Below are 22,319 nucleotides of genomic sequence, written 5' to 3' on the forward strand. Positions count from 1 at the left end.
TAGTGCAGATTTATAGGGGTGCTAGAAATACAATTGTAGCAGTTGTCACAGCAGTGGTTAAGGCCGAGAGTTACGTTGCACACGTACGCTGTCACGAGAGATATCCTTATTACAGTAAAATATTTTGGCCGTGTTTTTAATCCGTAAACTCGTCTATAACATGTTTTATGTCTCTCATGTAGGTTGGTTGGTTTTGTTTCATAGAATCATAGATTCATATGTGAGACCTATATAGGCACGTCGATCCGTTCTAATCAGTTGAACATAAAATAAAATAGTGATAGAAAATTTACCCATTATATTTGATCTTGTGATGCCCTGAATCTTGATGGTTTTGCCAATATATATAAACCTGATCAGTGAAGAATAACTAGTTTAGATTTTGAGCTGAATTTAGTTATTTATAAATAGTAATATGTTGAGATTATGGAAATAAGTTTTATAGCGTATATAGAAGAAAATATGTTTGGATGTTAAGATGAGTTTTTATATATTTATAAAAAGTTAAAAAAAAATTTAGATTCTACGTGTAAAAAAATGTTTAGTTGAAAAATTTTGTCACTTATAAAAAGGTTTTGAGTTGAATAATGTTTAGTAATATTGGGAGTTAAATGTTCACTTATAAAAATTCTTTTGAGTTGGATAATGAAATGAGTGAATAATTAAAATAGTTTATAATATAAGATTTTGAGTTAAGATGTTTTATTGAGTTTTAGAAAATGAGAAAAAAATTTAAATAAAAATATAATAAAAGTAAAATATTTCTTATCTTTTAATAGTATTTTTATTTTTAAATTTGAGTTGTTTTTATGTATTTTACTTGGAAATTTTAGGAAACTTGTAAGGTAATGATTATATGAAAAAAATTTAAAAAATTTTTATAATATCTGAAAAGAAAATAAAAACAAATTTTAAGATGAATTAATAAAATAAAACCATCTCTCTCTCGATCTACTCCCAAACAACCCTAAGTAACATGCAATTGTCACAGGGAATTAAGAACAGCAGCCACATTGACAGTTTCGTCGCGTAGGGCTCACAAAAACTATTGGCATCTCCTCTGACTTCAATGTTTAGAAGGCCTACGGACTTAATTTTGGGTCATAATGTAATATTGGTAGAGGCCATGCTAGGACGATCTACGGGCAATAATTAAGTACGTTAAATGCTATAATTTATTGGAAATTTTGTTATTTTTAATTATATTTTACGGATATAACATATTATAAATGAATTTATTTATCATTTATTTAAATAATAATCATTTAGAATATGTAAGATGATCAATATATCACGCGTAGTTAAATGATATATAATATTAGAAATGAAGAATATTATTTATAATTTGATACTCATATTTGTATTTATATAATATTCGATCTGAAAGTTTAATCAAAGTACTCTATATATAATATTTCCGTCAAAGTTTTAATATCCTGTTTATTTATTTTTTAGAATTGTTACAGATACGAAAAAATTACATAAAAAAAATATATAAATTGACGTGATTTTATAGAATCCATTAGATCTATTTTATAATAAACATAATTTTACAATCTAATATATTATATTAAATCACATCAATTTATAAATTTACTTTTATGTTATTTATTTATAATTAAAATATCTTCTTTTATTTCTTGACTATGAATCTTTATATGTGTATATATATATATAGTTATTTATTCTTTATTGTTTGTGGGGATTCGTTCATTGAAATAACGTCCCCACGATTGGTCGGCATCACATAATAGATAAGAGTCAGAACTCAATGGCCAAAATGAGTTGCCAAGCTTTCAATCCCTGGATCCCAAATGATACCACGTTTGAGCAACTGTCTTCTTGGCTTCTGTTTGCATTTAACTTTATAGAAATCCAGACAGATCAAAATACCTAACAATGTGGCTGCATGTACTATAATTTCTGTTTTTTACTATATATATATATATTCACAACCTCCCGAATAATGCACCAAAATCCCATCGTAACCACACGACTAACCACAAACAATTGGCTGGATTTCATTTTATGAATTAAATGTGACAAAAACTGGTTTGGATTGAATTATGAGCTTCTAACGTCCCTTTCCAATGGATTAAAGGCTATAAATTTTTGCTTACATGGTGAAATTCGAGATTGCAGTACTTAGCGAATGAAAAAAAGAAGGAAAGAAAAAGAACATGGCTGTCAAAATTATATAAAATTGATGAAATTAAAAGTTAAAATGATAAATATTTAATAGTTGGATTGTGTCTTATAATATAAAAATTAGAGGAATGATATATATAAATTTTAAATACACAAATCTCGCACAAGTCTACTATAAAAAATTGCATACCTTGCGGTGGCAAATTAAACAACTTTGTCGTTTACTTCAAATCCAGAAACCTCCAAATAAATTGTTTTATATCTTTCATTGTGTACAGTAATGATTAATATAATAATTGTGTATTATTAAAAATGAAAAAGGGTCCCCATCTGTGTGTTTTGAAAATTGGAAACAGCTAGACCAAGCCGCATGAAGAAAAAGAAACTAGCCTTGATGAAGGAACACCAACTTCAAGTGCATACCCACCATTCGCAAGCAGGTCCACTACACGCTTCCCTCTGCAAATAAACCAAACTACCATTCTTAATGTTTGTTCCCACTTCCTTCTTCTCATACCGCAGTGTGTGCCTAAATCTAATCTTTAGTTTTTGATCCGGACAGTTCAAAAACAAAAAAAGCACAAAAAGTTGAACAAAGAATCGAGGAAAGATATGCCTACACCTCCTTCCAAAGCGTTACGTTTCGCATCTGATTGTCTTCTTCAGCTTCTGCTTTTCTCTGTCCTCCACTCTGCAAACAGATAGCAGCACAAGACAAGAAGTTGAAGGGTTTGGAAATTAGAAGAAGGAGAGGGACCTAAATTTGAAAACCCAGAATTTCGGAGGGGTTCAATTTTTGAACTTTTTGTGGGTTTGATAGGAGAGGAGACATGGATCTTTACTCAATGTTTTGTTGCGGACGGGTTTCGGATCGGTATGATTATTTTCTTGCTTTATTAATTTTTTTTTTCTTTTCCTAGCGTTACTGAATTGTTGGTGTGATTTAAGTTTGAGAAGTTGTAATGTGCTGTGTTCTGGTGAGATATGGGGGAGCCGAAGCAGAGGGTTTGAATTCCGAATTTTGGGTGTGGGTGAGGGGAATCTCTGAATGGTTTGTTTGGTTGTTAAGAAATGATGGGAGAAGTAAAATAAAGAGCAAAAAGATAAAAATGGAATCTTGATGACTAAAACCAACAGACTCAGGCATCCGTTAACTGTACTATTTGATCAGTTTTTCCGGAATAAGGATTTGTACTCCAGTTTTGTATGTAAACGAAAGTTATATCTTTTATATTCTCTTAGACTCTGTTGTATTCTTTTTCCATTATGAGGTCCTCCTGAATGATATTTAATTAGTGGAGTGCGCAAGTGTACAGGAGGGAACGAGGGAAGAAGCAGCAAACATGGAGGGTGTTTTCATTGAAGGAGTTGCATTCGGCTACAAACAATTTTAATTATGATAACAAGCTTGGAGAAGGAGGATTTGGCAGCGTTTACTGGGGTCAGCTTTGGGATGGATCACAAGTAATGATTACATTTACATGTTTCGACTCAAATTTATATCCTGCTCAGTATATAAGTAATTTGGCCTCTCTATTGTTTGCTGTTTGTGCAAAATGAATCTTTTTTTTGGTGCGGACAACATTGATGGCTATCGTTGTCGATAGAAAAGAATTCATATAGAAAACCGGTATCTTGAACTGTTGGTTTCAATAGATTTATTGTGTTTCTATCAACGTTTTTGGTAGTTTCTCACCCCCTTTATTGCTGTGTTGAATATTGAAGTCTGTCAGACAATGCCAACAAAACTAAACGGTAATGGGGCCATTGTATAGTTTCTGAAAGGAGTTTGGTTTCCTTTTTGTTGTTCTTTCCCTTCTTTTCTCATGCATCTGTTATCATTGAAGACTACAAAACTGGCATCATACTTCAACATGCATCGGTTATCATTACAAAATTCCCCTTTGTGCCATGTTTGACGGCAAGTGGTGTCATATCCACCCATCCTTGCAGTGCATACCACAAAACTCTCATGCACAGAATGGTGCCAACTCTTTTAATCTTGGCATTGTAAAATGGAATGATAAATCATGGCGTAGATATGCAAGTCAAACAAGGACATAGCATTGGGAAGTCATGGTATGGAGGACAGATGGTTAGCTGATTGCTTAAACTATTTGTATGCACTATGCACTTAAGTGATATTGTAGGGGTACAGTGTTGTAAGGCCAAGTATTGATCGTATAGTTTATATAAGACGTTTCTCGTAAATGGAAAAATAAATTGCCAGTTCCATTTTTCTAGGCTTGTCCTGTATCCAAGCAAAAGTGATACTCAATCAGTGCCTAAGCTAACATGTTTTATTTGCTTATTAAATTTTAAGTTTCTTCCAATAGGTTGAAGAGCTTTTGCTATCATTAACCTATCTTGAAGCCCCTTCTAGTTAGGCAATTGCTAATAGTGCACCCTTCTTTGTAATCGATCTTACCGATGAATATTAATAGGTTTACAGTCCATGTCAAGACACGGAGAACTTACGTCCTAAGTGACATGGTAGGAAGACTCAATATTGGAATTCTAATGGCTGTTTGTCTGCCACTGTAGTTCCACTTTTCCTTCTTATAAACTGGATATCTTTCTGAAAGGTGACAATATGCAGATTGCGGTCAAAAGGTTGAAGAATTGGGACAACAAAGCAGATTTGGAATTCGCTGTTGAGGTTGAAATACTGGCACGAGTACGGCACAAGAATCTGCTAAGTTTACGTGGCTATTGTGCCGAGGGGCAAGAGCGTCTGATTGTATACGGCTACATGCCAAATTTAAGCTTGCTATCTCATCTTCACGGGCAGCACTCAGCAGAATGCCTTCTCGATTGGAACCGACGGATGAGTATTGCAGTTGGGGCTGCTGATGGAATTGCGTAAGTACTGAACTGTACTTTGTTCTTTATGATTTGTGATGAGGTGTACTTAAACCCCTAATTTTTTTATCCAGCTATCTTCACCACCAATCCACCCCTCATGTAATCCATAGAGACATCAAAGCTAGCAATGTGTTGCTAGATTCCGATTTTCAGGCTCGGGTTGCTGATTTTGGATTCGCAAAGTTAATCCCTGATGGTGCAACACATGTGACTACTAGAGTTAAGGGCACCCTTGGCTACCTTGCACCTGAATACGCTATGTTAGGTAAAGCAAATGAGAGTTGTGATGTCTACAGCTTTGGGATACTTCTTCTAGAGCTTGCCAGCGGCAGGAAACCCCTTGAAAAACTGAGTGGAACAGTGAAACGCTCCATTACTGATTGGGCGCTGCCATTGGTTTGTGAGAGAAAGTTTGGTGAACTAGCAGATCCGAAGCTTAATGGTAAGTATGTAGAGGAAGAGTTGAAAAGACTTGTCTTGGTTGCACTCGTATGTGCTAGCAGTCGTCCTGAGAAGAGACCCACGATGCTTGAGGTGGTGGATCTTCTGAAGGGAATTTCAAAGGAGAAATTAGCTGAACTGGAAAATCATGAACTATTCAAGTCCCCTCAAGCTGCAGATTACAATGATGGGGCATCATTTGCGGAAGACAGCTCAGACTTCATTTCGGAGGAGAAAGATTTTAAGCCTGAAAAGAATGAAGATCGGGGTTAGAAATGAGCAAGATCACTGAAACCACTTACTGCAGTATAAATTTGCTGTGGAGGTATGTACAATATTTGGATTTCTCGTGTTTAGGTGTATCAAGAAAGCATGTATTTTGCGAGTGCAGTGGGCTTTGTTTGTGGTTGGGTTGCTCGTCATCTTTTCTTTCTTTGTATTGGAACGAATGACATGGTAACTGTGTTGGATTTTCTATTGGATGGTCGGATTTTTGGCTTGAGAACTTCTATATACTTCATGAGTTATGTCACGTAGAGTCATTTTTATATATTCATTACACACTCCACTGATATGATTAGTAAAAGTAATCATTTTATATTAAAAAAATGACGTAACTGATCATATTAATGGAGTATGTAAAGAGTACGTAAAGAGACTCCACATAGAGGTTTTGATATAAATATTGACGTTGGTGACATTCTAAATATGGGTACAGGGTACGGGAGAGAGCCTTGTCTTTTGGACCACCAAATAAATACAAATTTGTATTTTTCATTCCCAGTATCAATAGATACAAAATGTTTAACTCTTTCTTGTATAGTGGATATGGAGGATCCTCCTCTGTATTCACTTTTTCTTGTATAACAGTTGATCAATGAAATGTTGTTTCTTCAAAAAAAAAAAAAAAATTGTGCAGAGCGGAATGCTTTAGCTTCAGCACGGATGTGCAGACTTAAATAACATAATCATATATGTACAAAGCCTACTCCTACTACACTACAACTGCTACAAAATGCTTATAACCACAAGCTGAACCATCTCAAGATACTGATTATTACACAAAAAAAAAAAATAGTTTCTAGACTCTTCTGTCCCCAAGTTCAAAGACTCCATAGTTGCACTTTGAAGAAACTTGCCACAGATAACACTTATTATGTTCCTTTGAATAAGGTATGCTCAAGAATTCCCTCGACACCTCCCAAAGCTTGGATTACATCAGTTCGATAATTGTTCAAGTTCCAAAGTTTTCAGTCATGCCTCTGGTGCGTCCACCAGAAAGGGTTCTGCTTTAAAACTTGGTATTGCTTGAAGTCGGTGCGCACCCTCCATCCTCTGTCATGCAAGAGTGTGCCGATCCTTCTGAAACAAAGTATTTATACGTGGAATTCCCCCGTCCCATGAATCCTGACAAATAAATGGAGTAAGATATTAGGATGAAAGAATTTTTTCAGAAGTCCTAAAAATACTGTAAAAAAATGGCCACTCACTTCCACATCTTCAAGGGCCAGAAGCCTATTTTGGGCCTGAGCTTCCTGCCTCTTCAGCGCATAAATACTGGATAGGATGGAGGACTGAAAAAAAAAATCTAAAGTCAGATAATATCTAATATCTATTAGATGCCTCATTTGCATCATATCCATCTGAGCAGCATTTAAAAAACTAATAAAGAAAAGAACAAATAAAAAGACACAGAGAACTCACCAATGCTCTTTATACCACTCTGACATGAGGTATATCTTCTGCCCATCTGATCCGACCAGATCTCATGTTAAAAGGGCGTGAAGCAAACAATAAAGAAACACCAGCAGCTGTGGTATCGATATAAAGGTGTGTGTCATTCAGAAAAGGTTCTACCCCTTCTGCCAAGACAAATCATCATCATCATCCTCATCAAGTCTTTTCTTTTCATGCTGCTCCTTGTTAGTGCTAGTTATTGGGTGTATCAAAGGATCATAATAAAATGCAGGGAAATCAGGATCCTCGGTTTTTATGTACATGATCATGGGAGTGTGATACACACACAGCTTTACTTTCCTGTGCCTGTTATTATAGAGATGAGGGAATGTAATTCTGTATTCTGTCCTGAGAGGTGACCAAATTATTAACTTGTTAATATCATTGAACTCATTCCAATCCTCATCCCCTTTCTCCATGTCACGGTATAAAGGCTCGAATTTAGGGCCGCCTGCATAAACAACAAAATAAATACTTACTCAGATGATACTAGTGGACATACTTGGAATTTTAAGATCCACTGGCAAGTTAAGAGGCCAACGGAAAACAAGTTAGCAGAGCATTAAAAGCACATCCAAACTTCACCATAACTGTATTGAATACTGGCAACTTCTGAAAACTGAAAAAGTAATAGGACCAACAGCACAGCATAACAACAGGACCAGACATATATAAGTCTTTTTTTTTTCTTTTTTTCTTTTTTTTTATCGGTAAACAAAATTTTATCGATCAAAAGAGAGACAAAATGCCCAAGTAAACGGGACATATATAAGAGGAATGCCTAGGCGTGCTAGTTTAGAGATACAAGAAAATCATGAAAAGAAAATCCGTGTAATATAAGTTAGACATAAACCTGATCAAATTACACAAAACACTCAAAACAATTTTGTTATAAGTGACGCCATTCAACAGCCACCAAAAATATGAGAATTTTTGCAAAAAGCCCAACCTAAACTGAACCATTATGTGCCAGTGTGCTGGTAATTGGTATCACATCACACCATATATCTCAAGTTCTCCTCCCCCACCATGTAAGGATAAAAACATGGCACCAAGAAGTTCCCCTGAAGAGCCAATCTGAGATTTAAGAATGAAATTAATCGAACCAAAGGAAGAACTGTAAACTAATCATAAATAAAACCACCAGAATGTCCAAAAATTTCTTTCAGAGCACCAAACAACTCCGTGGAAAAAAAAAATGAAATAAGAGAAGGGAAAGTAGGAGACATACCAGGGATACACATGTTCAATGCTTTGGCTGTAAAAAATGACTCCATGTCAAACAAGTAGAAATAATTGCGATCAATCAAATCAGAAAGTAGCTGTCCTGCAAGCCGATGCAGTGTCGCCATGATCGGAAGGGAGAGATGCCATTTCCGGTAACTTGGACCATTTATCAGCTTTGTTTTCACAAGAGGCTTATGGTCATAAAACCAAGTACATACAGCAGAATCCTCTTCTTCATCCTATTCTAATTGGATAGGTTGAAGAGGATCAACATCTAAAAGATTAGCAGCATAGTCTAATGGAGGTTCTTCATCATCAAATGGTGGAAAACGCATTCTCTTGAAATGCCGACGATCTCTCTTCTGCCTTTGCATCATGATCCACATCGTACCCCACCGTAACATTTTAAGATTCAATCTGTCATTGGCAATTTGCAAATAAATTATATCACACAAGAGAGCGCAATGCACGGCTACCCATACTTTCATTGAACTCACATGAGCTCCACATAAATAAAAACCAAATACAAAAAATAAAAAAAAAAAAAGAAAAAAAGAAGAAGAAGGAAACATCATGCTAGAGAAACCAACCTGAGCCAGATATATATATAGGCTCAACAACCCATGGTATTTCATTCACAAATGTAATTGCCCCAGAAATATGGTACAACACCTTCACATCTCGGACCTAAAACCACATACACGCATTAAGATAATTTATGATGACATACAGAAAAGCAATAAGAACATATATGAAGCACTTCAAGTGTAAAAGATGAAAAAAATGTGGTCAAACGAGGCAAAGAATAAGTACCTGCTCCCATGGCATGGGCATATTCTCAAGGAGCTTGTAAACTGCATGTGGAATAAATTTAAGGGCTCCAAGATAGACACGCTTATCATGACGATATTTCTTTGAGGACATGTCTCCATGGTTGATACTACGTTTGGCTGTCAAGAAAAATCAGGAAAAAAATGAAAATTAGTTCCAAAGTTTCAATAGGTACACTTTATGATTTCCAATCTCGACACACTCAAAAAAGAAAGTGAGATGGATTTCGATGTAAAATATACATGGTATCAAAACTCTCATCAATAAACACCTAGACCAACAGGAAAAAAAATGAAATCTAAAATAAGAAGAAAATAGACCAAGTTTTTTCACGAAGCAGATGAATTGTTTTCAAAATAAAAAAAATAAAAATAAAAATTGAATATTTAGAGTAAGGGCCAAAGAAGCATTTCGTTGATTGGAAAAGGAAAGGAAATGCCGATCTTGAGAGGAGGAAAAAATCTGATAGAGGACCCAATATTCAAAATCATTTATTCTAATTTAAAAAAGAGAAATGTTACATACAGGAAAGTTGGTGCAGGAATTGCGCACACCTCCCCCTGCTTCATTTTTCATGTCTCCTTTCGTGTGCAATTCTTGTACCAAAATACACGCATCAATCATTTTTCTTTAGAGTCATTTTCCCGCTGAAGTCACCATTAAGTTCTAGAATTTTTTTTTTTTATTTTTTGTTTTTGCCTTTTCAATTTATTTTTTAATATTTTAAAAAATATAAAAAATTATAATAATATTAAACAATTTTTCTTAATTATTAAAAAATAAAAAAAGGCCAGCAGTACCCTAAGTATTATCCTTTTTTTTTTAAAAACAACATCTTCGCATTTTGTCACCATAGCTGGCGTGCACGAAGCCTTCCACTTCACGCCTTCAAATAGACTTTTTCATATTTTATACAGCAGAATGGAAGTGACAAGTGGGGGAGATTATGGTACAATATTAATCAATTCTAATGTATCCATTCAGTAAAATATGGAACTATTATTTGATTTAAGAAAAAGTAAACATGAATTTATTACTGAGATCTTTCATTCACAATTGATTTTTATTAAGATAAAATAACCAATAAATATGGATTAAACGTTCAATTTTAAATTTATTTTTATTATAAAATTAAGTTAATATATTATATTAAGTTAGTTAAATTTATAAATTTATTTTTATTAGATCGGATGTTTCTTTTTATTATTTATGTTGCGGCTGAAAATAAAAAATTATGATTATTTTATCACACAATTTAAAATGAATAATAGCTATATAAAATTAAAATTAAAATTATTTTTTTAAGGTGAGACAGAAATTCTAATAAGAAAAATTCTATGTGCAGTCATTTTTACGGATTTTTTTGTGCATTCTAGTAATATGATTGGTTATATATTAAAAAAAAAATTAATCTAACCAATCATATCAGTGAAGTGTATAAAAAATACGTAAAAATAACTCAAAATAATATCGTTACCCTTCTATCTGCCTACGACAATACAAATATGGAAAGCTTTGTCCATCTTTTGACGGCGAAATGCTTGAATACAATGAAAAGCAACGTTTCACATTAAAGTAAACGGTGATGCCTCGCATCGGCTCATCCACCGCCCGCTATAAAAGGGAAGAGAAGAAACCCTCGTTTCCATAATGCCAAACCGAAACCCCAGGACAAGCAACCCTTAAACATAAAAGCTTTGATTGGAATTCCTGGTTTATTTTTTCTGTATCATAAACCGGAGCGTAGCATCGGAGATATAGAGGAACTGGAATAGAATTTGTTTTTGTTGTTGTTGTTATTGAAGAAGACGATGTCTGCTGCCGTGTGTGGGAGCAAGAGATCTTTTTTCGAAGAGCTACCGCCGTCGCCTCCGGTCTCCAAGAGGGTTCGTTGCTCCTCCTCTTCTTCGCCGATTCGATTTTCTGCGCCAACACTCCTAGATCAGCTTCGCTCCTTGTTTCCTCACATGGAACTCCATGTATCCACCCCTCTCTCTAATCAATTATTATTATTATATATATATGGGTATCATGATGGTGATGTGTTTGATTGCCAATTCTTGTTGCCTGTTTGCTTGCTGAGGGAAAAAATTGCTGATAAATTTTGTGTAATTCGTTGGGTTGATTTTATTTTATTTATTTTATTATTTGCAAAGGAATAGGGATGATTACCGAATATACTGGGGAAGTTCTAACTTGAAAGTTAAGATTTTTTCGTGTTTTAATATAATTTTTCTTCTTAGCCAAACGGAGAGTTTGCGCGTGTATTTTTTACTTTTATATAATGGATTGAGTCAGATATAGACTTCGTTATTGTGGTTCCAACATTATTAATAGGATGTTTACGATTTCTTTAGTAAGCCAAGATAAACTCTGATGGATCAGTTAAATCTAAATATGGGATTTATAGCAATTTCTAAATATTCCAATTGAATTAATTGTCCGCTATCACTTTGGAAGACAAATTTTTGTAACGTTCTCGTCACATGGGCTTATAATCTTTGTTACTTGTGCCAATTTGGGTTCTCCTCCCTTCCTATTCTCCCTGTCTAAGAGTTTTGTTAAATGTTTTCACAATCATGGTGGTTTAGACATTTAACTTAAGTTTTCACAAGTGTACTCAAATATGAGTGGTGCTGGCTCAACCTTGTCATTACTGGGTTTATGCATAATGCTAGGATTATTTTTTCTCCTTTGATTGCAGGATTATGGTATACCTTATACTATCGTCAGCATAATCCTTTTTAGCATATTGTTGACATTGTGATGATTTGACCTTTCAGATTCTTGAGAGGGCACTGCAAGAACATGGTAATGATTTGGATGCTGCCATCAAGAGCCTGGATGAGCTTTGCCTAGAATCTACGGAGGGAAATTCAGGTTGTGTGGAAGAATCAGTTGTAAATGTGGAGAATGGTATGCAATGTGCTGTCTTATCTGCAGTTTTTCATTGAAATTGACAGCTCAAAGTAGGTTTCAGTTGCCATGCTACCTATTTGCCTTTGGCCATGCAGAATTTGAACCAGCGACATTAATAGCTAAATCTTTGAGAAAATAATTTCTACAAGAATTTCTTGCCTTGGCTGAATTAGGTTGTCATGCTCCAGGGATGCAAGTGAATCCAGAAACTTTTATAGATGAATTGAAAAGAAGGAAGAACTATAGATGGCATCTGTTTCCTTTTGTTTTTAAATGATCATTGATATACAATGAAGGCTGTATTTGATAGTCTGGTTCTTTTCATTCCAATAGCCATGGAAAGGAAGGTTGACTATCCAATAGCAGGAATAGGGATCAAGGGGAAGGACCTGCAAAAGCAGGAAAACCCTTGCTAGCAAGTGTTTTGACAGAGCATTAGAGCAAAGATATTGAGTTTTAACCTTTACTATCTGATATCTCATATATAAGTTAATTATCTTACATGTTGGGTTTTACTTAGTAGAGGGGAGTCTAACCCCACATGTGAGAGAGTATCGAAGTTTTATTTTAATTAAATCCCCCTTTCTCATAAGCTTAAGTTTTTAGGACAACAACTTTGGGACATTACTTTAGAAATAAAATTTCAGCTCTAAATACCATGTTTATTGTTATTTGTGAACATTGCATTGCAGTTTTAATTTAATTAAATTCCCTTTTTTATAAGCTTAAGTTTTTAGGACAACTTTTTTTAATGCCTTGAATCTCATGCTACCTTTGGGACTTTACATTAGAAATAAAATTTCAACTTTAAATATCATGTTTATTGTTATTTGTGAACATTGCCTTGTATGTCCTATTGGGTACATTGTCAATCCTATTAGCTTGCTTTCAACCTCTTCCTTCGAGGAGTCTATTATTATGATTTGAACTCTTAATGAGCTCTCACCTTTAAGATGTTGTTTTCAACATGAAAGTTCTTTGTTGAATCATTCTTAATTCTGGGATTTTGCGTTATGGATGGTTCTCTATGATTTGTTTGCTTTAAGTTGCATTCTTTGCAACATCAGTTTCTTTTATGGGGGAAGTATCTCACAGTTGCTGGCATGACAGGTAGGTTGACAAATGATGGAAATGTTGGTTCTCTTGACAATCTATCGACTTCAAACCACCTTCCTGTAGGAGGTCAAGAATGGGTTGACTTGTTTGTGAGGGAGATGATGTGTGCTTCCAGTATGGATGATGCCAAAGCCCGTGCTGCAAGATTGTTAGAGATTTTAGAGGAGTCCATCAGTTCACGTGCTGGTGAGGCAACAAAAACTCTTCACAAGGTGAGTACCTATAATTCCGGTATCAGCTTCTATTTTTTATATGAGACTAGAGATAGGTCGTAGTGGAGTTGAGAAGTTCATCAGTTCACGTGCTAGTGAGGCAACAAAATATCTTCACTGGGTAAGTATATTTAATTCTCATGCCAATGCCTTTTTAGTTTTCCGGTATGAGGCTAGTGGTAGGTCCTAGTGGTGTTGAGAAGCTACTTTGTGTGGAATTATTTAATGATGGACACCCTTGTAACCATTACATGAACATATGATCTGAATTCAGTGTTTATGTGGAGTGGAGCTTGCCAGTTTTATGACCTTTCAACAACTCTTGTCCTCATCAAAAATCATGTGCTGATTGTGAAGCACTTGAAAACAAATGTTTAGTGGTGTAACCATCTGAGCCATTGTTTGGCATGCCATTTACCCAGAAGTGTTATAAGGTTGAATGTTTTTGGCTCCCCTAAACTCATTTTGCCATATTACCAACAAACTATCAAAGTTTTTACTTCACTCACAAACTATCACTTCTTTACAGTTTGCCCCTTCTCTAAGATCCAACTGTTTAGATTGACCAAGGCTGTGCATCTGGGTATCCAGATATACCCAGATCTGCATCTGGGTTCGACCAGACGGGGGAAAAAATGGTTCTGGATGCACAGGTCTAAGATTGATTCATAAAGTATTTGAGGGGGATAGTTTTAATGACTTGTGTGCCTTTTTTGTTGTCTGTAGGTTGTAATTAGGTATTTCTCTCTTGTATATTACCTGTGTACTTGGGCTATGCCTAATTAAGATGATCAATAAAGTTTATTAATTATCAAAAAGATTGACTCATAAAAAAGGCAAGATTAAATAAGGAAAGGTTGATGTGATGTTGTCTTTAAATGCGATAGAAGTTTAATAAGAATTGTTGATTGAGAGTACCTACACTTCAAGGAGGAACTGAACACTGCCTCATCCTGAAAACGTGCTGAGGATCCTTCTTCTCTCTCTCTCTCTCTCTCTCTCTCTCTCTCTCTCTCTCTCTCTCTCTCTCTCTCTCTCTCTCTCTCTCTCTCTCTCTCGGGCTTGTATAATTTTAATATTAGAATGTTTTCAAATATCAGGAAAATCTTGTGCTGAAGGAACAAATTGAAGGACTCATGCGGGAGAATTCCATTCTCAAGCGTGCTGTGGCTATCCAACATGAACGTCAGAAAGAGTATGATGATAGGAATCTAGAGTTGCAACATTTTAAGCAATTGGTAACTCAATATCAAGAGCAGTTGAGAACACTTGAGGTAAGAAATAATGGTTCATAATTTTTTTTTTTTTTTTTTTTGGCATATTGACCAGTTTTGTCCATGGGGTTTTGCCCCTTTTACCTATCAAAAAAAGGTTTTGCCCTTTTGCGGAATCTTGACTTGGGTGGTTTTTTGGGGGGCAATTTAGGATGTGATGGTATCTGCGTATGTCGAGCAATCATACGCTGTGTATATATCTGTTAAATAAATATATTATAAATGAATTGAGAAAAGAAAAAAGCCCAAAGAAGGGGGAAAAGCTAAACAAATGAAAATTAAAGTAAACCCATGGAGGATTCCCATCCTCCTCCCCTAGTCAAGGGTGGAATCCCCTTCCCTAGGACACATTTTGGTGTAGGAGCAAGGGGTCCCACCCTTCAACCTGCAATGGAAGAGGCAGAAAACCATGTGATTGTTTATAGTCGAGAGTTTAACCATCCTCATGTTGTAATGTTAAATAGAAATTTGATTTATAGTAGACTGATCTGTTTAATTTCATGGGTTTGGATCCAGATGAGCAACTATGCATTGACAATGCATTTGAAGCATGCCAACCAAAGCAGCTCCATTCCTGGGCGATTCCATCCCGATGTCTTCTAGGAACGAGATGGAAGTTTGCATTTGATAATAGGGCTGCAAAAGATGTATGTATCTTCAACATATTTTAGATTAATATGTTAAAAGGTCTGAGTGAAGCTTTATGTAAGATGGGGGGCTATCTAGTATTCTGATATGGAATAAGATCCTCTCCATTTCAAATGAAACAAACCATAATGTATTTAGATTCTTTATGTTCGCGAGAAAAAAATATATTAAATGGATATTTTGTATTTCGTATTAAATTGAGTGTCTTTGTACTCTTACTCTTGGGTGATCATCCAAAATTTCGTCTCTTCCGGTATTGAGCCCACCTATTCAGAAATAATCATGATCATGTTTTCGAATGCACCGTTAATGAAGATGTTATGCATATGAAAAAATATATAAGCAAAAATATATACATTATCTATTTTTCTCATCATCTTATCATCTCATAATATGAGATTAGGTGATTGGTTTAAAATTAAAATATAATAAATAGCCTCTAACCATCTAAAGGAAAAGCTTCTATGCCCTTTATGTTTGACTGCTAGTATTTTATTTTATTTTTTAAATTAGTTATTAAGAAAGTGATTTTAAGTGTATTAGTGTATTTTTTTAAAATATTTAAATATATTAAAAAATATGAAAAGAAAAAATGATTTTTTCTGTTTTTTTGCCTAAGCGGGCCTAGTAGCCTAACTCATCATCTAATATCACATTATAGAATAATGAGAGATGAGAAAAGTTTCTAATAATCAAATAAATACTCTACAATCATCATCTATTTTCTCATTTTCCTTTCATCATCTTAATTTTCTTTTTAAGAAAGTCCTATCTCTGTTGCAAAATATAGAATAATTTTGTTTCTTTTAACACCATGGGGAATAAATAGCCATAGTTGGACAAAAGTAGGTCGATTTTAAAAGTGTTGGTTTTTATTACTTAAATAAAATATATTTTTGATATTTTAAATAAATATACTTATTTTCTTTTATATATATATTATCTTGTGCATTATGAAGAATGTGAACTCTTTGAAGTATGGAGAAGGAAATGTAAATCCTATGTTGATGAGATAAAGTGCAGACAACATTGAATGTTATAATTATGAACATAAAAAGTTTCTACTTTTAAACAACGAAGCAAATGACTGTATTGTGTCCTGAAAATAATTTATCGAACTTTATAATTTAAAATTTTATTTTCTGTATTCGTAATTATCTTATTTTCATTATATTTTCTTACACCATTTAGAAACGTATTAGATGGGATTTGTGGATGGAATTGACTTCTAATAGCCACGTACCAAGTCGTGGTCAACTCTTTATAGTTTATACTCCTTCTTTCTATTGGATCATGTCAATTTGTCAGGAGCTAATGGCACTCTAATTTTTTTTCGATAAGAGGGTGGAGGAATTGAGAATTCCAAGTTAAATTTTTTACTTAGAGAATCGGATTATATGCATTCTAATTGACAGCATATATCGAAAAGGATATTATACATATTTTAATAATTTTATAATAAAAATTACTTTATAACCTAATATATTATATTAAAATATGTTAATTTATAAATTTATTTTGATAAAATTTATCTGTACATTAAGGTTCGGTTCGGTAGTAAGATGAGAATTTTAAATTTTAAGATGAATTATTATTATTTTGAGATTTGAAAAATTTAAGAAAAAGTTAAATTATTTATTATCTTTTATATGAAGATTTGAAAAAAATATAATGATGAGATGAGAAATTTAAATTTAACATAAAAATTTACAACTGCCAAACCGAACCTAAGTATATTTTTATAAATATTTTTATTGAAGCTTACAAATCGAGGTGAGATCATTTTAATGATTAACTTTTTTATGCGAAGATGTTTAGTTTGAATGCATAATTTAAAAAAAAAAAAAAAAAAAAAAAAAAAAAAAAAAAAAAAAAACTTTGGAGAAAGTTTAGCTACGTAAGCATTTTGGCACAATGTGCACATACTCTTAAATATAAAAAATTTTATTTTTACATCTATAACTATTTTAATATTTTTTTTTATTTACAATAATTATCAGATTTTTATATATGCCATGATAATATTATTAAATATTAATTAACCTTGACTGCATTTTATAATTACTATTTTCGAATTAAATAAGTGGGAATATTAATCTATTAATTTCAATTTTGTTAGTATAGAAAATATTTTGTAACCATTACTAGGCCAACTTTGAATGGTTTCATTTATGGGCTCTGGTTTAGGCCGTGGCGTATCAAAGCCCATACTAGCAAAGGTATATTTAATATTTATATCAGGTATCTGTTATTCTTCCGCAACTTCGTCTTCAATCTTGGTCTTCCTTTTGATCCCCAAAACTACCCAAACCTTAAAACCCTAAATCCCCTGTTCTTTCGTATCGGATCCCAATTTCTTAGTTACTTGTCGTTTTTAAGGCAGCGAGAATGGTGTTGGCCGAGTTAGGGGGGAGCATATCCCGTGCTCTCCAGCAGATGAGCAATGCGACCGTAATCGACGAGAAGGTCCTCAACGAGTGCCTGAACGAGATAACGCGGGCTCTTCTTCAGTCCGATGTTCAATTCAAGCTTGTACGAGACATGCAGACCAACATCAAGAAGATCGTAAACCTCGACGATCTCGCCGCCGGTCACAACAAACGCAAGATCATCCAGCAAGTACGTGATATCAATTTCTATCTTTTTTTCTATACTTGCGGTCAATTATATCATCTATAGATTTAATAATTGTGCTTTGTAAGTCATTATGATTAAATGGATTTGCTTTGGAAAGGTTGGTAATTTCCCCGACTTAAATCGGGTTGGTGTAGGAATTGCATATTATATAGTGCTGTAGACATAGTTTTCAATGATCTCCTTTCAAACTTCTCCTATGTGATTAATAGATGAGCATTTAAAATGGGAAAATTATAGAGTGCCCAATTTGAAAGATAGCTTTTTTCTAGTGTCTAGAAATAGTTCTATTAGTGAGGTTGTTTTTTGCCAATTAGAACCTCAATGCTTAGAGGCTCTAGAGTAGGGCTATATAGATTTAGTTTTTAGAATTCTGGATTCATTATGACAAAGTTTGAAAGAGATTGCTGATAGTGGAAGCTGGTGATGACAGTTAATTTAAATCTATCATGATCGATTGCATCCTCATGCTCTGATCACTAAAATAATGTGTTTATTCTTGTGCTATTTGAGTCACATGTACGTCTCTTTTAAGTCAAATAATTCCATCCTCATGTTACTAGTTTGCCCTTATTGTTTAGGAATTAGATTGTGCAATTAACCTAGTTGCGTATGTTGGGGCTGCAGAAGATTAGTCTTCATTGTATATTATCTCCTGTATCTGTTACCGATCAAAATAAAAATCTTTTGTATCTGTTGTGCTTTTATCAGTGGGTTGCATTCACTGCAGGCTATATTTAACGAACTCTGCAAAATGCTGGACCCTGGGAAGCCTTCTTTCATTCCAAAGAAAGGAAAGACAAGTGTGGTTATGTTTGTAGGTTTACAAGGTACAATGTTTATCAGATTTATTTCTATCTGGGTCATTCAGAATTTTTCATATGGTAGAGATCATAATAACCTATGAGATTGTTCTTTTGGGAAGTTAGGATGTGAACTTGTCATCCAGGTGATATTTATCTGTTGATTCATGGGTCTAAAAGTAGTTTGTACTATTTTAATTTTAAGTTGGACGTATCTTTTTTCTGATCTTCACCTCTTATTATTTGCGTTTCCAACAAATTCAGGATCGGGTAAAACCACAACATGTACAAAATATGCATATTATCATCAGAAAAAGGGCTGGAGACCTGCCCTCGTGTGTGCAGATACATTCAGAGCTGGTGCTTTTGATCAACTAAAACAGAATGCTACTAAAGCTAAAATTCCATTTTATGGAAGGTATTTTTACTTTTTACTGTTGTGAGCAAAGATTTGTGTTACAATGATCAGACGAAGTAAATGTGAGGAGAAACACAATTCATGTAAAAGAAGATAACTGCAGAGACTACAATGACGAGAGGATAAACAACAATAAAGCTCCTACAATATTCTTTTTAACTGCCAAATGGTGACATGCATGGTTAATAATAATGGGCTTTGAAATGCATTTTCATTCTAGAGATGAAGCATTAGATTTTCTTTGAAATATTTGCCTATGACCTTTGAGAATTTCGTTTTTTTCTTCTCTCAAGAGGGCAGAGAGAGAGAGAGTTTTTCTTCCCTTGAGATAGTAGCTTCTGTTTTTTTATCTATCTGAATTATTTTCTTCGTTTTATTTTTGTTATTGTTATTACTCTTATTGATTCTTTATCAATCAAATCTATTCAGATAGTATTCTACAGAATTTTAATTGTTCTTCTGTATACTCCCAGTGTACATGGCTTATGCCTATCTCATTCATTTCAATAATATTTATCTCTTATAAAAAAAAAAACAGAATTAAGTGGTAACTGGGATTTTTGACCCTGCAGCTATACAGAATCAGATCCTGTGAAAATTGCAGCGGAAGGTGTTGAAAGGTTCAAGGAAGAAAATTATGATCTAATAATTGTTGATACCAGTGGGCGCCACAAACAAGAAGCTGCTCTTTTTGAAGAAATGCGTCAAGTTTCGGAAGCAACGGTATTTTCCTGATATTGCTTTTTTTTTTTCCTCTCAAATTGTATTTAATTGCCTATGATTGCTGATATATATTCCTTGCATCCTCCAGAAACCAGATCTTGTAATATTTGTTATGGATAGCAGTATTGGTCAGGCTGCATTTGATCAAGCTCAAGCTTTTAAGCAAAGCGTTTCAGTTGGAGCTGTAATTGTTACCAAAATGGATGGACATGCAAAGGGAGGTGGTGCTCTTAGTGCGTAAGTTCTATTGCAAGCAACTGCAGCCTACACTTTTATGTTTTTGGATTTAATCTAATAATGCTTCAATGCATTTGTTTGTTGAGGCTGTGCAAGTGCTTCTCAAAGTTATTAGGGTTAGTATTTATTGAGTAGATCCTAAATTCCATTCCATATTGGGAGTCCTTCCCGAAAACGACCCAATTTTGAAGGGGAGCAATATATGCGTTGACACTTCATCCTTCAATGTTTTTTAGGGAAGATAACACGATTGCATTTTGAGCAATATAAGCTTTGACACTTAGTATTTTAGTACAGTTTTCCCAAAAGTGCTTCTTGACCTTGTGCTTAAAATTACTAATCAAAGAACTAGTTTTGAAATGGAAACTCTCCTTCTGATAGAAAGCAATTATAGCCTGTCTTTTGTTTGCTTTGATAACTAAATCATGTTCCACTTTTTCTATGTAGTGTTGCAGCAACAAAGAGCCCTGTCATATTTATTGGAACTGGAGAGCATATGGATGAGTTCGAAGTTTTTGATGTGAAACCATTTGTCAGCCGCCTCTTAGGTGTGCACGTAATTTTTTTTAGTCTTGATGCTTGACTTTTGTGGCTTTACCTATTCCTGTGAATATTTTGAGTATTTACACATCAATTATCTTTCCATCTAGGCATGGGCGACTTGTCTGCCTTTATGGACAAAATTCATGAAGTTGTTCCCATGGATCAGCAGCCTGAGCTTCTTCAAAAGCTTTCAGATGGGCACTTTACATTAAGGATTATGTATGAGCAATTTCAGAGCATACTTAAAATGGGTCCAATTAGCCAGGTTGTTACTCATATTATGTATTGAAGCTTTGTTGATAATATGTGTCTTTCACATTTATTCTGCATCAGTTGTTTAGAGTGAGAAATAATTGATGATGGCATGTGTGAAAGCAAATAAATAGGGAAATATCAACAATTGATTAACAAAATTTTTACACATCACCAAATGACCATTGGGAAGTTTCAACTTTGTTGTTTTGATTTTTTTAACTGAAGCTATTAAATTTCTACTTCTGATTCATTATCGGAGAGGCTGGTTTGACTGACCTGGTTTGTGTAGGTTTTTTCAATGCTTCCAGGATTTAGGGCCGAGCTAATGCCAAAAGGTCATGAAAAGGAAAGTTCGGCAAAGATCAAGAGGTACATGACCATGATGGACTCAATGACAAATGAAGGTAGGTCTAGTCAATTTTTATGTGGTAACGGTCTGCTAAATTTTCTGGCCACATCGTTATTGGATTGCGTTTATATTGACAGAACAGAACTCATGCCCTGATCCTAATAATTAACTGCTAAAATGTTGCAGAGTTGGATAGTACGAATCCAAAGCTTATGAATGAGTCTCGAATGATGCGGATAGCACGAGGTTCTGGTCGTCTTGTTAGAGAAGTAATGGATATGTTGGAAGAGTACAAGCGCCTTGCCAAAGTATGGAGCAAAATGAAAGGGCTTAAGATTCCTAAGAAGGGTGATATGAATGCGTTATCTCGGAATATGAATGCACAGCACATGAGCAAAGTCCTCCCCCCACAGATGCTGAAGCAGATTGGTGGCATGGGTGGCTTACAAAGCTTGATGAAGCAAATGGGATCTACAAAAGATATGATGGGGATGTTTGGAGGAGGAGACTAATCGATTTTTCCGCCCACAACTCCAACCATGATGATTTCGGACCGGTTTCGTACAGCTACAACATTGCCTTGTCGGACAAGAGGCAGGCATGCATGCGTAATGATGCCCCTGACCATTCTGTTCGCCTCTCACAGATGTTTATTCACTTCTGACGGGGTCGCATTCGGTTTAGCAATTTGTTTCGAGCTCGTGGGACGTTGTTGTAATACGAAGAGTTAGCCTTGAATCTGTATGTAATTAATTACTTGGAAAGGTTGGTCACGGTATTGAATAGGAAATGATTTTGAGGTTATTAGACACTTGTGCGATTAACAAAATAAATGAAATCATTACCCTTTTTCCCGCATTCTAGACCCCAAAAATGGAGGGGAAAAGGACCCAGCAAGAAAAAGAACCTGCACATATAAAACATGCCCATGCTAGGGTA

The 22,319-nt window shown here is 34.5% G+C and overlaps 3 protein-coding genes and 1 long non-coding RNA gene across 8 annotated transcripts; 3 read left to right on the forward strand and 1 right to left on the reverse strand.

Annotated features, from left to right (window-relative positions):
* Nucleotides 1-2,485: 2,485 nt before the first annotated feature.
* Nucleotides 2,486-5,959, forward strand: LOC122301132 (PTI1-like tyrosine-protein kinase At3g15890). The gene is made up of 4 exons (XM_043112239.1): nucleotides 2,486-3,022; nucleotides 3,465-3,612; nucleotides 4,748-5,010; nucleotides 5,085-5,959. Exons 1-4 carry the CDS (start codon nucleotides 2,979-2,981, stop codon nucleotides 5,725-5,727), a joined length of 1,098 nt encoding a protein of 365 aa, XP_042968173.1. The 5' UTR covers nucleotides 2,486-2,978; the 3' UTR covers nucleotides 5,728-5,959.
* Nucleotides 5,960-6,248: 289 nt separating this feature from the next.
* Nucleotides 6,249-9,771, reverse strand: LOC122301133. Its single transcript, XR_006240142.1, has 6 exons — nucleotides 9,232-9,771; nucleotides 8,423-9,105; nucleotides 8,141-8,268; nucleotides 7,159-7,642; nucleotides 6,945-7,028; nucleotides 6,249-6,861 (listed from the first exon to the last, which is right to left on the reverse strand). It is a non-coding gene; the product is annotated as an uncharacterized LOC122301133 (long non-coding RNA).
* Nucleotides 9,772-10,791: 1,020 nt separating this feature from the next.
* LOC122301134 lies at nucleotides 10,792-15,615 on the forward strand. 4 transcript variants are annotated; one of them, XM_043112244.1, is made up of 5 exons: nucleotides 10,792-11,135; nucleotides 12,033-12,129; nucleotides 13,279-13,496; nucleotides 14,597-14,770; nucleotides 15,287-15,615. In XM_043112244.1, the coding sequence occupies exons 1-5, from the start codon at nucleotides 11,061-11,063 to the stop codon at nucleotides 15,371-15,373; spliced, it is 651 nt and encodes a 216-aa protein (XP_042968178.1). In that variant the 5' UTR covers nucleotides 10,792-11,060; the 3' UTR covers nucleotides 15,374-15,615. The 4 variants fall into 4 exon arrangements, with proteins under 4 accessions (XP_042968178.1, XP_042968176.1, XP_042968177.1 ...); XM_043112242.1 differs by having other exon boundaries at nucleotides 10,794-11,228; XM_043112243.1 differs by having other exon boundaries at nucleotides 10,796-11,135; nucleotides 12,033-12,165.
* Nucleotides 15,616-17,662: 2,047 nt separating this feature from the next.
* Nucleotides 17,663-22,238, forward strand: LOC122301140 (signal recognition particle 54 kDa protein 2-like). 2 transcript variants are annotated; one of them, XM_043112253.1, is made up of 9 exons: nucleotides 17,663-18,037; nucleotides 18,783-18,882; nucleotides 19,120-19,273; nucleotides 19,846-19,996; nucleotides 20,085-20,233; nucleotides 20,681-20,781; nucleotides 20,884-21,041; nucleotides 21,321-21,435; nucleotides 21,567-22,238. In XM_043112253.1, the coding sequence occupies exons 1-9, from the start codon at nucleotides 17,807-17,809 to the stop codon at nucleotides 21,890-21,892; spliced, it is 1,485 nt and encodes a 494-aa protein (XP_042968187.1). In that variant the 5' UTR covers nucleotides 17,663-17,806; the 3' UTR covers nucleotides 21,893-22,238. The 2 variants fall into 2 exon arrangements, with proteins under 2 accessions (XP_042968187.1, XP_042968188.1); XM_043112254.1 differs by having other exon boundaries at nucleotides 17,917-18,037; nucleotides 18,764-18,882.
* Nucleotides 22,239-22,319: the final 81 nt, after the last annotated feature.

The sequence above is a fragment of the Carya illinoinensis genome, chromosome 2 (assembly GCF_018687715.1).
Source record: "Carya illinoinensis cultivar Pawnee chromosome 2, C.illinoinensisPawnee_v1, whole genome shotgun sequence".
Taxonomy (NCBI): domain Eukaryota; kingdom Viridiplantae; phylum Streptophyta; class Magnoliopsida; order Fagales; family Juglandaceae; genus Carya; species Carya illinoinensis.

Excerpts from the sequence above, each read along its gene's own strand:
- LOC122301132 (XM_043112239.1), top strand. The coding sequence starts at position 2,979 with ATGGATCTTTACTCAATGTTTTGTTGCGGACGGGTTTCGGATCG. Across the intron at positions 3,613-4,747 it reads AGCTTTGGGATGGATCACAA|ATTGCGGTCAAAAGGTTGAA; the intron begins GTAATGATTACA and ends GACAATATGCAG. Across the intron at positions 5,011-5,084 it reads GGGGCTGCTGATGGAATTGC|CTATCTTCACCACCAATCCA; the intron begins GTAAGTACTGAA and ends TTTTTTATCCAG.
- LOC122301140 (XM_043112253.1), top strand. The coding sequence starts at position 17,807 with ATGGTGTTGGCCGAGTTAGGGGGGAGCATATCCCGTGCTCTCCAGCAG. Across the intron at positions 20,782-20,883 it reads ATTTGTCAGCCGCCTCTTAG|GCATGGGCGACTTGTCTGCC; the intron begins GTGTGCACGTAA and ends CTTTCCATCTAG. Across the intron at positions 21,436-21,566 it reads GGACTCAATGACAAATGAAG|AGTTGGATAGTACGAATCCA; the intron begins GTAGGTCTAGTC and ends AAAATGTTGCAG.
- LOC122301134 (XM_043112240.1), top strand. The coding sequence starts at position 11,061 with ATGTCTGCTGCCGTGTGTGGGAGCAAGAGATCTTTTTTCGAAGAGCTA. Across the intron at positions 11,229-12,032 it reads TTCCTCACATGGAACTCCAT|ATTCTTGAGAGGGCACTGCA; the intron begins GTATCCACCCCT and ends TTGACCTTTCAG. Across the intron at positions 14,771-15,286 it reads AGCAGTTGAGAACACTTGAG|ATGAGCAACTATGCATTGAC; the intron begins GTAAGAAATAAT and ends GTTTGGATCCAG.